The sequence below is a fragment of the Rattus norvegicus genome, chromosome 14 (assembly GCF_036323735.1).
Source record: "Rattus norvegicus strain BN/NHsdMcwi chromosome 14, GRCr8, whole genome shotgun sequence".
Lineage (NCBI taxonomy): Eukaryota > Metazoa > Chordata > Mammalia > Rodentia > Muridae > Rattus > Rattus norvegicus.
The window spans coordinates 84,884,599-84,899,449 of NC_086032.1; the positions used below are offsets into that span (position 1 = coordinate 84,884,599).

The following is a 14,851-nucleotide window of genomic DNA, read 5'->3' on the forward strand; positions in this document are numbered from 1 at the left end:
TACCTATGAAGGCAACAGCAATGACATCCGTGTGGCTGGCACAGGGGGTGAGTATGAACCCAAACAACAGTATCGTAGTGAGATGACACGGGGAGAAGTGCGCCTAACTCTGGGCCACCTCAGTTGATGTTCAAGCCATCATGGGAGAAGGGACTCAGGTACACAGGCACCTCCTTCCTCCAGCTCAGCTGCAGTGATGCTTCCTCCCCCAGTTGAGTTTTCCTGCAGACCTGATGCCAAGTCGGTTCCACTAAGGGCTACTCCTGATCTGTATGAGGGCCAGCATCAACCAGGACCAGGGCCAGAGCTATGTCAGTCATGATACACTGTTGCAGTCCACGTGTTTGTTAGTGAAAACATTCTTCTCTGGCTGGGCCAGCTTCCCAGGTCATGAGCAGCCCTTCCTTGTCCAGGGGACTGCACCGTCGAGGACGCCAGCCTTGAAGCTGATGCAGGTGAAGGTCTACGTCCATGTTCTCTGATTCTGCCCTGCCTTGGTCTTGGGCAGCTATACCCAAGGGCCCAACCCTCATTAGGGAGAGGCAGTGCTGCTGGAAGTGGTCGTGAGGACCTTGATTTGGTGGTCTAGTGTCTGTGCAGAAAGACAGAAGAAGTACTTTTGTCCTCCACAGGGATAAAGTGGCAAGTCCGCTGATCCAGACATACCTGAGATATGAGACAGACCTGTCAGCCGAAACCCTTGACTCTTTCCCTTGCTTGAGGCTAGCGTGACTGTCCGTGGGGCCCACCTAACCTCTACTCCCAGCTTCAAGTGGATGCCCAGAACATGCTCTCTGCTCAGCAAATGAGAGTGTGGTCTTAGTTACTGTTGTTGATTGAAAAGTCCCTTTCCACTGTGAGCTATTCCTGCTGATACATCCTCTTTCTAGAATTGCCACCAAATGGTCATTTCATGTGACATGGTAGGTGCCAGCGAGTTGCAGATATCAGCATTCCTAGCTTCCTGCCGGCACAAAGCAGGGCTCTGTTGCTCATCGGAATGCTGCCTGCCCCGGGTTCTGTGGAGCCCTGAGCTGAAATGCCTGACCTAGCTTCTGCTGTGTCTACTGTGGCCTGGGAGGACTAGAGAGTGAAGCAGTGTCAGGAAGACTAGCTTAGGGCAGCTCATCCTGACCCCAGCCAAGAATGTGAGTTGAACTAATTGGGTAAAAAATTTGGATAAGCATTTTAAAAAAAGAAAAGAAAGAAAAAGAAAAGATAAATATAATAGAAATAGCAATTTAAAAAGACAGTCCCTTCTCAGTTTAGAGAAGTCGTTTAAAAAAAACAAACAGAAAACCTTATTGTGGGTAAAAACAAAAAGTCACCTAACATGCTGGTCAGAAGTGCACTTTCTTGTGTCCCAACAACTCTACTAAATCAGCTGAGTGGGGTTGAGGCCCAAGAATCTGGTTGTATATTAATTTATTTATTTGCTTATTATTTTGTGGTGCTGGAGAATAAACCAGGACCTAACATATGCTAGCCAGGCACTCTACCACTGAGCTGCAAGTTCTTCCTTAGGAGTTTTATTTTATTTTATTTTTTGGTATAGAATAGAGTTCATTCAGGACATGGGGATGGGATTTAAGAGGGTAGTAGGGCAGAGAAAGAGAGAGAGGGAGAAGTAAAGAAATAGAAGGGTAGAGGCCGGCCATGAGCACGTGGAGAGAAGGAGGGAGGGGAATGGAGAGAGAAGGGACAAAGGGGGAAGAGTGGGGAGAGATAAAGAGGGGGGGGAGAACAAGAGGGAGCAAGATCAGGAGTTTGAGTTTAAACCTGGGTCCCAGAATGATTCTGAGACAGGTGGGGTGAGCATTGATGTAGAAGTGGCCCAGGCACCAGTGAGCAGGGGTGCAGGCTGCCTCTGAGCCTTCTTGTGACTCTGCAGAGGGAGGCCTGGAGGAGCTGGTGGAGGAGCTCAACAGCGGGAAGGTGATGTACGCCTTCTGCAGGGTGAAGGACCCCAACTCTGGCCTGCCCAAGTTTGTCCTCATCAACTGGGTATGTGAATTCAGCTCCTTTGATGCCATTGGGGAAGTCCTTTGTCTGCTTTCCTTCACCTGAATCTTGGGAACAGAGTGTTTTACTACACCATTCAGCAGGTCGATAGACCCGTTACTTGTAAGTGGGTGAATGGGCAGAGCAGACTTCTGTTCACATCGTGAACTGAGGAATAAATGGCTTTGCTTGGGCTTCCCCCTCCAAGCCCAGAATGGTTTCCTGCAGAATGGAATAGAAATGATTAAAAACCCCCACCCTGTCCCCTTCCCAGAGATGGCTCTGATGGAGCAGAGGGTCTAAGGATGCGTTCAGGAGCATTAGGAGGGTAGCGATAGGAGCTCCAACAGAATGTATCCCCCTAGTTGGGGATCAGGAATGTTTGAGAAATGCTCCCACAGGGGAAGTCAGCAACCATACTTCTCGAAGAACATCCTGAGCTCTTTGGGAAGTACGAGGAGTGATCTCATCTGTGTGACTCATTTGGGAGAATGGCTTTGGCTTTGGCTGGGAGTTGGGAGTAGGGACTAGGGAGTACCTCTTAGGAGAGATAGGGAAACTGTTGGGTTCCTGGGAAATATGGGCCAGGAAGTGGCTTTGGAGGAGGCCTGGTTCACGCAGTTTGTGCTTGTGTTGCAGACAGGCGAGGGTGTGAATGATGTGCGAAAAGGAGCATGTGCCAACCACGTCAGCACCATGGCCAACTTCCTAAAGGTAGGAACTGGGCCGAGACCTGCAGGGACCTTGCAAGATCCAGTACTATAGATTCTCGGGCCAGGTGAACTGGAAAAGGACTGGGATCAGGAGCAGGGCTGTAACCAATGTTCTGTCTGGACAGCAGGGGATGGGATCAGGAGCAGGGCTGTAACCAATGTTCTGTCTGGACAGCAGGGAATGGGCAGAGCCACCTCTAGCTGGCTCAGCGTGGGCAAGGTAAGGACCACTCCAGCACTGATGGAGTGCCGGGGCGCTGAGCCCTGCATTCTGGTTTGTTATGGGTGCGCTGTCTGAGTGGTTTAGCAGCAATGGTATAGTGACTCAAACCTTTACTTTCAGCATGCAGAAGGCTGAGGCAGCCAGATTCTTTGAGTTCCAGGCCAGCTAGAGCTGCACAGTGAGATCTCTTGCCTCATAAAACTAAAAACAAAAAAGAGAAAGGGGCTATTTAAGCAGCAGCTAGACTTGGAGGAGGGAACAAGCTGCCAATGCCCTGCCCCATGTATCCTCTGATGCCCCATGTATCTCTCTGATGCCCCATGTGTCTCTCTGACACCCCATGTATCCCTCTGACGCCCCATGTATCCCTCTGATGCCCATGTATCCCTCTGATGCCCCATGTATCCCTCTGACGCCCCATGTATCCTCTGACACCCCATGTATCCTCTGACACCCCATGTATCCTCTGACACTCCATGTATCCTCTGACACCCCATGTATCCTCTGACGCCCCATGTATCCTCTGACGCCCCATGTATCCTCTGACGCCCCATGTATCCTCTGACACCCCATGTATCCTCTGACACCCCATGTATCCTCTGACGCCCCATGTATCTCTGACACCCCATGTATCCTCTGACGCCCCATGTATCCTCTGACGCCCCATGTATCCTCTGACGCCCCATGTATCCTCTGACGCCCCATGTATCCTCTGACGCCCCATGTATCCTCTGACGCCCCATGTATCCTCTGACGCCCCATATATCCTCTGACACCCCATGTATCCTCTGACACCCCATGTATCCTCTGATGCATTCCTTTCCTGCCCATTATTACAACCATTGTCATTCATGCTACAGCTGTATTTTTTTTCCAATTTCCAAGACATTTTTATCACAATTTATAACTCAAGTTTTCAGATGACTTTTTGCATTTCCTTGGTTACTGCCAAGAAAACTTGAGACTGGCTTCAGTTTCTGCCTACATGACATACCTTAGTCCTTCCATCTGGTGGGTGACAGAAGCTTCTAAGCTTTTAATTAAGTTTTAAGGTTTTTGCAGTGGAGAGATCGAAGATATCTTCTCAAGTGTTAACTAGGCAAGTACTCTGGTACTGCATCCTCAGTGAGCTTCCACACATGTTAGATGTATAATAACAGTTTATGAGGTCACTGGTCAGCTACCCAGAAAGGAAGAGATAGAAGGTGCCTGAGCATGTATTGAACTCAGCAGGAGCTGTATAACATGCAGGTGGGGAGAGCAGGGCCTGGTGTGAACTCAGCAGGAGCTGTATGACATCCAGGTGGGGAGAGCAGGGCCTGGTGTGAACTCAGCAGGAGCTGTATGACATGCAGGTGGGGAGAGCAGGGCCTGGTGTGAACTCAGCAGGAGCTGTATGACATGCAGGTGGGGAGAGCAGGGCCTGGTGTGAACTCAGCAGGAGCTGTATAACATGCAGGTGGGGAGAGCAGGGCCTGGTGTGAACTCAGCAGGAGCTGTATGACATCCAGGTGGGGAGAGCAGGGCCTGGTGTGAACTCAGCAGGAGCTGTATAACATGCAGGTGGGGAGAGCAGGGCCTGGTGTGAACTCAGCAGGAGCTGTATAACATGCAGGTGGGGAGAGCAGGGCCTGGTGTGAACTCAGCAGGAGCTATATGACATCCAGGTGGGGAGAGCAGGGCCTGGTGTGAACTCAGCAGGAGCTGTATAACATGCAGGTGGGGAGAGCAGGGCCTGGTGTGAACTCAGCAGGAGCTGTATGACATCCAGGTGGGGAGAGCAGGGCCTGGTGTGAACTCAGCAGGAGCTGTATAACATGCAGGTGGGGAGAGCAGGGCCTGGTGTGAACTCAGCAGGAGCTGTATAACATGCAGGTGGGGAGAGCAGGGCCTGGTGTGAACTCAGCAGGAGCTGTATAACATGCAGGTGGGGAGAGCAGGGCCTGGTGTGAATGCAGCAGGAGCTGTATAACATGCAGGTGGGGAGAGCAGGGCCTGGTGTGAATGCAGCAGGAGCTGTATAACATCCACAGCTGCAGAGTGTGGGGCCCTGGCATCAGGAACTGTATAAGATCCAGGGCTGGGAGGGATTAGGGATTTAGTTCAGTGGTAGAGCACTTGCCTAGAAGTGCAAGGCCCTGGGTTCAGTCCTCAGCTCCCGCAGTGTTGGGGAGTAATCCATGGCTTGGGAGAGCAAGGCCCAGTGTCTCCTGACATGAGTCTTGTGTGCAGCAGTGGCCTGTGCTGCTCTCCTGAATTTGCAAAGCTTATGCTGTAAGAGCTGCTTGTGTTCTAGGGTGCCCATGTGACCATCAACGCACGGGCTGAGGAAGATGTGGAGCCTGAGTGCATCATGGAGAAGGTTGCCAAGGCTTCTGGGGCTAATTACAGCTTCCATAAGGAAAGCAGCTGCTTCCAGGATGTGGGGCCTCAGGCCCCAGTGGTGAGTGCTGCCCACCTTTCTCCATGCCTGAGAACAGGGATCAGAAATGGAGTTTCTGCCTAGCAAGTGCAAGGCCCTGGGTTCGGTCCCCAGCTCCGAAAAAAAGAGAAAAAAAAAAAAAAAGAAAGAAAGAAATGGCGTTTCTAATGTCTAGGTAACTAAGTCCTCCTGCCTGGCATCTTCAGAGGGTAATCCTAAGCCCTGGTGGGCACCAACCCACTGGCTTGGCAAAGGCCCTTCAGCAACTGTCTACAGCTGAGAGAGCCTACAAGGGCTACAGCGTCAGCATGCCTTGGATGGCCTCTGGTAGTGGCCATTGTGGAGGACGTCTGGTGGCTTTGTTGTGGAACCTAAAACCACACAGGCATGCATTTCTGGCATTATGTGGAGCTCATGGCCGCACAGCACTTGTTAGTCATACAGTTGGGATCCATGGTGATTCTCCGGGATGCTGTCAGCTGTCAGCTGTCGGGAGCAGCCTGCTTTAGAGCTGCCAGGAGTCTAGGATAAAAATCCTCTCCTGTGCCCATCAACAAGGACCAGTCTCCACCAGAGACACACACATTTGCACATATACCCAGTGTTCTCAGGACACCATACCCTTGCCAGGTGGTTTCCCCGGGCTTTTGTCTTTCAGATGTATTTGTATGTTATGTGTATGGGTGTTTTGACTGCTTACATATGTATGTGCACTACATGTGTGCCGTGCCTGCAGAGAACAAAAGGGGTGCAGGAGTCTCTGGAACTGAAGTTAAAAAGGTTACTCCATGTGGGTGCTGGGCACTGAACCTGGTCCTCTGCGAGAGCAGTGAGTGCTCTAAGCAGCTGAGTCATCTTTCCAGCTCTTGTTTTGTATTTTTGAGACAGGAACTTACTCCATAGGCCAGGCTGGCCTTGAACTCAAGAACCTTCTGCCTCAGCCTCTTGGATGCTCCTAGACTTTTTTCTGAACATCTTGCTGTGTCTCCTTGTGAGTGGTAGGCCAGGCTCCCTTGAGCCTTCCAGGTGCAGTCCTAGTAGCTTTCACCTCCCTCTAGAGCTGGCAAACCCCCTTTATCCTGCCCTATCGCATGCGTGACCTTCCACATGGCGCCAGACCTCTAGCGTGTACTGTGTCGTCTCTAGGGCTCTGTGTACCAGAAGACCAATGCCGTGTCTGAGATCAAGAGAGTTGGCAAGGATAACTTCTGGGCCAAAGCTGAGGTGAGTGCTGGTAGCGGGAGAGGCACACTGACAGGCAGCTTTCTGGGCATTATCCTTTATGACTAGTTAAACTGAAGGCACATGTAAGTTAAGTCACAGGGCACGGTGGGCTACAGTGTCCCTTCCTTGACAAAGTCCCTGGCAGGGGCTCAGGCAGAGGGGCTGGCTGCACGTGGCTGAGCAAGCAGTTCCTCCTGCAGAAGGAGGAGGAGAACCGCCGCCTGGAGGAGAAGCGGCGGGCTGAAGAGGAGAAGCAGCGGCTGGAGGAGGAGCGGCGGGAGCGGGAGCTGCAGGAGGCTGCCCGACGGGAACAACGCTACCAGGAACAGCACAGATCAGCTGGACCCCCAAGGTGAGCCCACCCTGCACTGGGGCAAGTGGTTACAGCCGTCCCCAGATGCTTGCCTGTGCTGAGAGGCAGGGCCACTGAGGGAACGGCACGAGGAGCTCCTGAGGGACCTCAGCTCCTCTAATTTCAGCCCTTCCAGCAGGACAGGTGAACTGGAGCAAGAGGTGGTTTCAAGGAGCAGACAGGAATGGGTGAGTCTTGAGACTTCTCGTCCTGGACCTGGGAGCTTGCTGGTTTGGATCTGTCTTGGCCACTTGGTGAAATCCTTGATCTTGGATTGGAGGCTTAGCCTGAGGCACATCTCTGCCCTTCGTCAGGGAACCAGTGGGGGAAGCCAGGACAGAAGCTCTGGGGAGAGGCCCGGTCAGGTCCTCTGGTTCCTGGTCCCCACACTACATCACCCCATACATTCTTGACAGAGCTTGAGGGCCTGCTTCCTGAGGTAGGAGCAATCGGGGTTAAGGCATGCTCTGTGCTTCTCCCAGGAGTCTGCTGGGCAGCAGGCCCCACACCCACGGGAGATTTTCAAGCAGAAGGAAAGGGCTATGTCCACCACCTCTGTCTCCAGCTCTCAGCCAGGTGAGACCTCCTCTGGGCCTGCCTTACAGCGGGGTGGACTGAGGGGAAGCCAGGGGCCTCCGATGCATGTGTTAAAGGGTGACAGAGGATAAGTAAGGAGAGCCACCTAGAGTCCCCTCATGTCCTGCAATATGGCCATTCTGCACCATTCTGACCACCAAAGAACTCTGCTCACAGATTCTTACCATGGTCTCATACTCTGGGCTCCTTCCCCGGAGCCAGGGCCCTACTCCAGACACCTACATGGGTCTGTGTGTCTGCTGTGAGGCTTGAGGTGTTTGCTGGACTTTTCAGGCAAGCTGAGGAGCCCCTTCCTGCAGAAGCAGTTCACTCAACCAGAAGCTTCCTATGGCCGAGAGCCCACTTCTCCTGTGTCACGGCCTGCAGCAGGCAAGACTTTGTAACGGCCCTTGCGTAGCCTGGAGGGGAGGGGTGCCTGGGGGGAGGGATGCTTGAGAAGGGGAGTGCGGCTGGAAGAAGATCACACCCTGCTATTCCTTTGCCGCAGGTGTCTGCGAGGAGCTGGCACCCAGCACTCCGCCCTCAGCCCAGACAGACGATGAACCTACATATGAAGTGCCCTCCGAGCAGGAGACCCTGTACGAGGAACCACCACCGGTGGGTCCCTGACGCAGGATGGGGGTAGACATCAGCCTGAGTTTCCTGTGGCACACCGTAGGGTACTAGGCATGGGGTTGTTTTGTTTGTTTGGTTTGGGTTCGGTTTTTTGTTGTTGGGGTTTTGTTTTGTTATTGTTTTTGTTTTTGTTTTTAAAGATTTACTTATTCTATATAAGTACATTGACACTGTCTTCAGACACACCAGAAGAGGGCGTCAGATCCCATTACAGATGGTTGTGAGCCACCATGTGGTTGCTTGGAATTGAACTCAGGACCTCTGGAAGAGCAGTCCGTGCTCTTAACCCCTGAGCCATCTCTCCAGCTCCCCACCCCCACCGCCCCTTACTTCTTCTTAAAGACAAGATCCCCATGGCCTTCAGCTGGAGAGCTCTGGACACAGCTCCTTGAGTGCAGGCTGGCACCCATGCAGAACATCATTTTGTTTGTTTTGTGGCGTGGATGATGGAGGCCGAGGCCTGGAGCAGGGTAGGAAGCAGCCTGCTAGTGAGTGCGCTCTTGTTTGCCTTGGAGCCATGCTGTACTTGGAGGTGTTGATCGATGTTGAGATGCCCAGAGCTCCTCAGTTGTTTGCTGCCCTGCACTTCTGTACCTTCCAGATGAGAGCTGTGCTGCACAGATCAGGCAGCACAGCCCCCAGCCCCGAAAGCCCTCCTGCGTCCTGTGCCCTTGCCTCAGCCTCCAGCTTACCCTGACCTTGGGAGAAGGCGGAGTCTAGAGTGGCGCCATCTTTTTCACATTCTGACAGGTCCAGCAGCCAGGGGCTGGCTCCGGACACATTGACAACTACATGCAGAGCCAGGACCTCAGTGGGCAAGGACTGTGCGCTCGGGCCTTGTACGACTACCAGGCAGGTAAGATCCCCCACTTGCCCATCACAAGTCACGGAAGCTGAGATTAGGGGACAAGAATGTGTAGGGGGCTTCATGGAGGTCATCTCTAGAGGATGTCTGAGGTGAAAGCCCTGGCAGTAGGAATGGCCTTGGAGCAGTGTGCCTCCAGCTAGCTGCTCAGCATCTGTGGTCAGGGACCTCTGTACCTTTCAGGTCTCATCAGAGGGGAGTCCTGCACAGTGGCTCCTGGTCTTCCAGGGGGAGGCCTTGGGGAATGGGCTGGGGGTTGTGGCGCTGCCTTTTACAGGCATGCTCTGGAACAGGCTGTGCCTTGAGAGGTGGCCTCAGTCACACTGACTTCAGGTTCATTTGTGAGGAGGAAACGGAGTTTCTGACCTTTACAGCAGAAAAGACAGGCCTCCCTGGGGACAGGTGAGGGGATAGCAGGGCCCTGAAATGCCATGCCTTGACTTCCCTTCCTGCAGCTGACGACACGGAGATCTCCTTTGACCCTGAGAACCTAATCACAGGCATCGAGGTGATTGACGAAGGCTGGTGGCGTGGCTATGGGCCTGACGGCCACTTTGGCATGTTTCCTGCCAACTATGTGGAGCTCATAGAGTGAGCGAGGTCTGTTGTCCTTCTCTACCACAAGTGGCTTCCTTGTTGCCTAAGAGTTAATGTTCGGCACTGTTCCAGAAATGGGACTTGAGTGAGGACAAGGCTTCCTCTGCCCTGAGTGCTCCTGTTACCCCAGATATAGCAGCTCCCACTGCTCCCCCAAATGCTTACCGCAGCCTCTAGGCCCTTCTGCCAGCCTTACACTTGACTCCAGTGGGAATGGCATACTGAGCCAGGCTTAACCTGTGACCAGCTCTGGATGGCCTCTGTCCAGGGACATCCGCACTGAGACATTGGACATCCGGGGCCACACTGTACATTTGTCTGTCTTTCTGTGTGGCTTCTAAGGGCAGCAGCTGCAGCTGTTTAGAAAAGCTCTTGGAGATCATGAACTTAAAAGAGAATTGCTTTCAGTGAAATCTTGACCAAAGTCAGAGTAGACCTTGACGGTTCTGACAGCAGGGAGGTTTTCTTACCGGAGGCTTCCCTCCTTTCCTATCCCTGTGTCTGTGCTGTGGGAAGGGGGGCTGGGATGAGCAAGCTTCCGTCTCTGGGAATGTGCAAAGTCAAAGACATGCGTCATGTGGTTCATCTGGTGCGTCCTATACCCTGGCTCCGCCCCTCTGGTGGATGAGTCTAAGCCGTGTGGTGAGGCCCACAGCCCATCTGCCCCACTGTGACCTGAGTGGGGAAGAAGTCTAAGCCCACACCACACCTGAGCGTGCACACGTGTGTCAGACTGTGTAGCCTCCTCCAGGAAGCATAAGTGAGCAGGAATGGTAGCTAGCTCATGGCTGCACTCACGAGGGAGAGGCAGAGGCAGGTGGGTCTCTGAGTTCAAGGCCACAAGCCCAGCCTGGTCTTCACTGTTCCTGGACAGCCAGGGTTAACAGGGGTATAAATGATATAACTGATGTTGGAGCCTTTGTGTGTGCTTGTCAGTTCAGAAGAGGCCACTGCTACAGTATTTCCAGGAACCTTTGTGACATGATCCAGCGCTCATCTGCCTGGAGATGTTGCGTGGACAGGCTTAACGCCCACATTTACCCACCAGCAGCCTGGAGTGGAAATGCACCAGGAAGGCCCTGACCTCGGGCAGCTGTCAAACCTCCTCCTCCCCATCTTCTGCTTGTCCTTTAGGCACCGTGGTGATAACAGGCCATGGAGGCCCTGTGAACTTAAGCTGTTGCAGGCTTGTCTTGCCCTGAAGGTACACTTAGTATGCCACTTCAGAGGTCACAGGGATAGCACAAAACCACCCTGAAGGAAGCTGGCCGGGAGCTGTACTTCCTGTTCCTTGGGGAGAAGGCCAGATCCCATTGCTTTTGTCCCTCATAGAACCAAGTGATTCCATAACCCTGGGACCACTACAGGGGTGGGTCACACTACAAAGGGTGTGCAAGGTCTGGATTCATGCCCAGTAGCCTGGGATGGGTGCTGGGCTTTGCCTCTACATGGTGACTTGGGGATAGCTGTAACCCTGGACCAAGGAGGTCCTGTTGGCCTGGGTGGACCAAACCTGGCCATACCGACCGTGGCTGTGCAGAAGTGACTTTATTGCCCCGCCCACTCTCACTTTGCCTTTCCCTGGGCAGCCACAGCCTCCATGGCCTTCCGAACTGTCTCTTCGTCTCCCAGGAACCTCATGGGCTTGGTGGGCTTCAGCTCCTGGTTCAGCTCATACACAATGGGGATTCCGGTGGGCAGATTCAGTTCCATGATGGCCTGGTCTGACATCCCTGAAGTAGAGTAACACTGTTTTAGCCCCTTCCGTTCAGTTCATACAGAAGTGACCTTTGTGGGTCATGGGCCTGGGGTGCTGGCAGTTAACCCATCCCTGAGAGCAAGGCCACAGAAAGGTGCCTAAAGGTTAAGGGATACCTGGCTACAGACAGCCCAACAGAAAGACAAGAATGTCCTCCATGAATAGCTGTGACCTGAGTGCCCACACATACTCTCAGTACAGCGGGAATTGGCTAGGCTAAAGAAGGTTTGGAGGAATGACATCTGGTTTCTAGAGCTTCTAAATTCTGAACTGGGGAGGAACAGGAAACCTGACCCACTGCCTGCTCCTGCAGCCCCTGCCTGGAATAGCAGCAGCTCAACCTTCCCTATTACCATCACCCCACCCCTAACAAGGAGGCCCTGGGAATGTTCCCTGGGCGTTGGGAGCACACGCCTACCTCTTTCCCAGGTCACGGCCAAGGGAGGAGGGGCATCACCCTCCTGCCACTGCTAGGAGCTGGAGAAGTGGATCACTCCAACCCTTTCTTAGGAGCCCAGCAAGTCTAAAGGTCATCCAGAATCTAATATAGACTTCGGTGTCTAAGACCCAGTTGGGACCATAATTGGTAACCTCCATGCACCGCTATGCCCCCCTTCCAGGCCTGTCTTTCAGCCTTGGCTCTTTAGCCAGAGCACCACTACACGCCTGAGATTTTAAGTAGCTCTGTATCTCTGCACTCAGCTGTTTTTGCCTAGAGAAGCATGGGGTTGGGGGGGGCAGGGGAAGGAGGATACATGATGTGTCAGCTTTGTGTGTGTGCGTGGATGGACTATGTATTGTAGCCCACACCTGAGGCAAAAGAATCTTCAACTAAGACACTGTGTACATCAACTATCAAGAGAAAAAGAACGCAGGTAGCACCAGGAGAGATCCCAAGAGTTATAACAGCTCAAGTGGCTTGGTTGAGCAAGCCAATATTTGGCATTAATACCTAGAGCTCTGGCCTGTTTCCCCAGTGGGTGCCTGAAGCTTGCTCTACCTATAGTCAACTTCCATGGGGTGGCCCAGCCGTGCTGTGCTGACTAAATTCACCACCCTTGTCATAGAGCCCTCTCCGTACTGGAAATAGAACAACACAGTATTCCGCAGTCAAATTTTGAAACCCTGATATCTGTGAAATAACTGAAACAAATCTACTTCAGTGATTTCTGTCTCGCATCTTTCCTGAGAGCGGGCCTCACCTTCCAGATGCTTCACAATGCCTCGAAGGCTGTTCCCATGGGCTGCAATAAGGACTCTCTTGCCAGCCTTAATCTTAGGTGCGATCTCCTCATTCCAGAAGGGCAGAGCCCGGGCAATGGTGTCCTTGAGGCTCTCACAGGTAGGCAGCTCCTCAGGCTTCAAGCCTGCATAGCGCCGATCCTGGGGACAAGGGGACGGGAACATTTCTGTTTGTTTACTGGGTAGCCCTCCCACCCTGGGCTCCCAACCTTACACCTTCCCAGCACCTGGCCCACCTTGCTGATGGAGGCGTAGTAGTTGTGTTTCTCGTCCATAGGTGGTGGCGGGGTGTCAAAGGAACGCCTCCAGATCTTCACCTGCTCCTCCCCATGCTTTGCAGCCGTCTCAGCCTTATTGAGGCCCGTGAGACCTCCATAGTGCCGCTCATTGAGGCGCCAGGTGCGCACCACGGGCACCCACATTTGGTCCGTAACATCCAGGATGGTCCAAAGGGTGCGGATAGCCCGCTTCAGCACCGACGTGTAGCAGATGTCAAACTCTATCTTGGCATCTTTGATGGCAGTGGCCCCCCGCTTGGCCTCCTCTGCCCCCTTCTCACTCAGTTCTGCATCAAACCAGCCACAGAAACGGTTCTCTTGGTTCCATGAGCTCTCACCGTGGCGGACCATTACTAGGCGGTGGGTGGCCATGGTGGGCAGGGGACGCAGGAGCTCCAGGTGACAGCTGCTCCCTTAGCCCTTTAGGCTTTATAACAGTCTTCCCAGCCCCCACTCCAGCCCTAACTGCCAATCAGCATTCCAGGAGGTACAGGCAGAGGCAGGCAACCAGTGGCAGAACAGGGGGTGGGGTGTAGTCCGAGGAGCTGGACATAAAAATAGTCCCACAAAACCATCAGCTCAGATGACAAGTCTGTAACCAGCTGGCACCGGGTGCCAAGCCACATGGGGCTACAGAACTGGAGCAGGGAGAAGGGCAGAGGTCAAACCTGGGGGTGTTCTCCAGGTGGAGACGCTCTGACACCAGCAGCTTTCAATCGCAATCAGCCCTTTCCTGATTCAGTAGAAACATAACTATTCCAAGGCCATTTCTCATATATACATATACTTAAAGACAGGGTTTAAACGTGTGACCCAAGCTGCAGCCTCTCCCTTCAGCCTCTTAACACAATTAAGACAACCACAAACATGTCTCAGGAAGAAATTTAGCCTATTGCTGAGGTGTGTGTGTGTGTGTGTGTGTGTGTGTGTGTGTGTGTGTACACAAAGAGGTCAGTGCATGCATAAATAAATAGGTGTGTCTGCAACAGATGACTATTCCCTGCCCAGGTGCCTGTCTCAGTATCCATGCATTGTCTGTGTTGCTGGGTTGGTTAAACAGGGAAGGAGCACACGCTTTTACCACGAGGATACTCCCACCCCCACCCCACTAATTGGCATTGCCGTGCTCAACTTAGTAGAGAACTTTTTAGGTTGGAGGCCCTCTTCAAGCCCCTGACCACCTGCCTCCCTCACAGGGCCCTCTCCTGCCTCCCATAGGTAGCCACACTAGGAAGGCCCTTTGGTAGACAGAGGAGAAAAAGTCATGGTAGAAATGGAGTGGGTACCAGGCCATGGCTTTGGGGAGAGGTCCGGCCTTGTGGAGAACAGCACCAGACAGCAGAAACATGGACACACACACACACACACACACACCCCTTCACACCTTGGAGTGGTTTCCAGAACGATCAAAAAAACTCTCCTCCCTGGGTTCCCTTGTTGAGTCTGAGATGTCATTCAAACCAGTTTCATCCCTCCAAGCTGAGACTCACCTTGGAAAAGAAAATAGGATTCGTGGTACCTGCAAGCCCCCACCATCTAGGTACACAACTGCACTGAATTAGTTATAGGGCACATATATCCCTTCTCAGGGGCCCAGGGATAGGTTGAGATGGAATGAGCAGCATGGGGTCTAGAACATCTGCACTTGAGCTTGGGGGACATCACCCCACACATCTTCCTGCATTCTACATCTCCCATCAGAAAACAAAAATGGGTCGGTGACAGGAGCCTATAGGCGTGTATGCAGGGAACCCTCCATATTGGTCCCAACACACAGAGAAGGCTTGCACATGGACCCCATCCCTGGTCTCTCTGCCCTTTGTCACACTAGAAACCCCACTGTATTAGCTAACTGTGACTGGGACAGTACCACTGCTGGACAAGCCTGCTATGACTAGCACCAGATGCTAGGAAGGAAGGGGCATGATAGGATATGGAGGACAAGAGGAGCAGTCGCTCTGAG

The 14,851-nt window shown here is 52.9% G+C and overlaps 2 protein-coding genes across 8 annotated transcripts in view; one reads left to right on the forward strand and one right to left on the reverse strand.

Moving 5' to 3' along the window:
• The window catches only part of Dbnl (drebrin-like), a 15,038-nt gene extending 4,514 nt beyond the window's left edge, over positions 1–10,524 (forward strand). Inside the window, exons 2-13 of one of the 7 annotated variants that reach the window (NM_001277211.1) lie at positions 1–47; positions 1,892–2,004; positions 2,641–2,715; positions 5,234–5,380; positions 6,506–6,583; positions 6,784–6,935; positions 7,063–7,123; positions 7,418–7,511; positions 7,806–7,901; positions 8,020–8,129; positions 8,898–9,003; positions 9,468–10,524. The exon at positions 1–47 is cut by the window's left edge and continues 9 nt beyond it. In NM_001277211.1, coding sequence (NP_001264140.1) covers positions 1–47; positions 1,892–2,004; positions 2,641–2,715; positions 5,234–5,380; positions 6,506–6,583; positions 6,784–6,935; positions 7,063–7,123; positions 7,418–7,511; positions 7,806–7,901; positions 8,020–8,129; positions 8,898–9,003; positions 9,468–9,607 — 1,219 coding nt within the window. In that variant the 3' untranslated portion in view covers positions 9,608–10,524. Of the gene's footprint in view, positions 48–1,891; positions 2,005–2,640; positions 2,716–5,233; positions 5,381–6,505; positions 6,584–6,783; positions 6,936–7,062; positions 7,124–7,351; positions 7,512–7,805; positions 7,902–8,019; positions 8,130–8,897; positions 9,004–9,467 lie in introns of those variants that run through there. The other 6 variants (NM_031352.2, NM_001277212.1, NM_001277213.1 and 3 more) reach the window with 6 other exon arrangements.
• Positions 10,525–11,164: 640 nt separating this feature from the next.
• Pgam2 (phosphoglycerate mutase 2) lies at positions 11,165–13,276 on the reverse strand. Its single transcript, NM_017328.3, has 3 exons — positions 12,847–13,276; positions 12,571–12,751; positions 11,165–11,342 (listed from the first exon to the last, which is right to left on the reverse strand). The coding sequence occupies exons 1-3, from the start codon at positions 13,258–13,260 to the stop codon at positions 11,176–11,178; spliced, it is 762 nt and encodes a 253-aa protein (NP_059024.1). The 5' UTR covers positions 13,261–13,276; the 3' UTR covers positions 11,165–11,175.
• Between the last annotated feature and the right edge of the window lie 1,575 nt (positions 13,277–14,851).

Excerpts from the sequence above, each read along its gene's own strand:
- Pgam2 (NM_017328.3), bottom strand. The coding sequence starts at position 13,260 with ATGGCCACCCACCGCCTAGTAATGGTCCGCCACGGTGAGAGCTCATGG. Across the intron at positions 12,752-12,846 it reads ACTACGCCTCCATCAGCAAG|GATCGGCGCTATGCAGGCTT; the intron begins GTGGGCCAGGTG and ends CCTTGTCCCCAG. Across the intron at positions 11,343-12,570 it reads CATTGTGAAGCATCTGGAAG|GGATGTCAGACCAGGCCATC; the intron begins GTGAGGCCCGCT and ends ACTCTACTTCAG.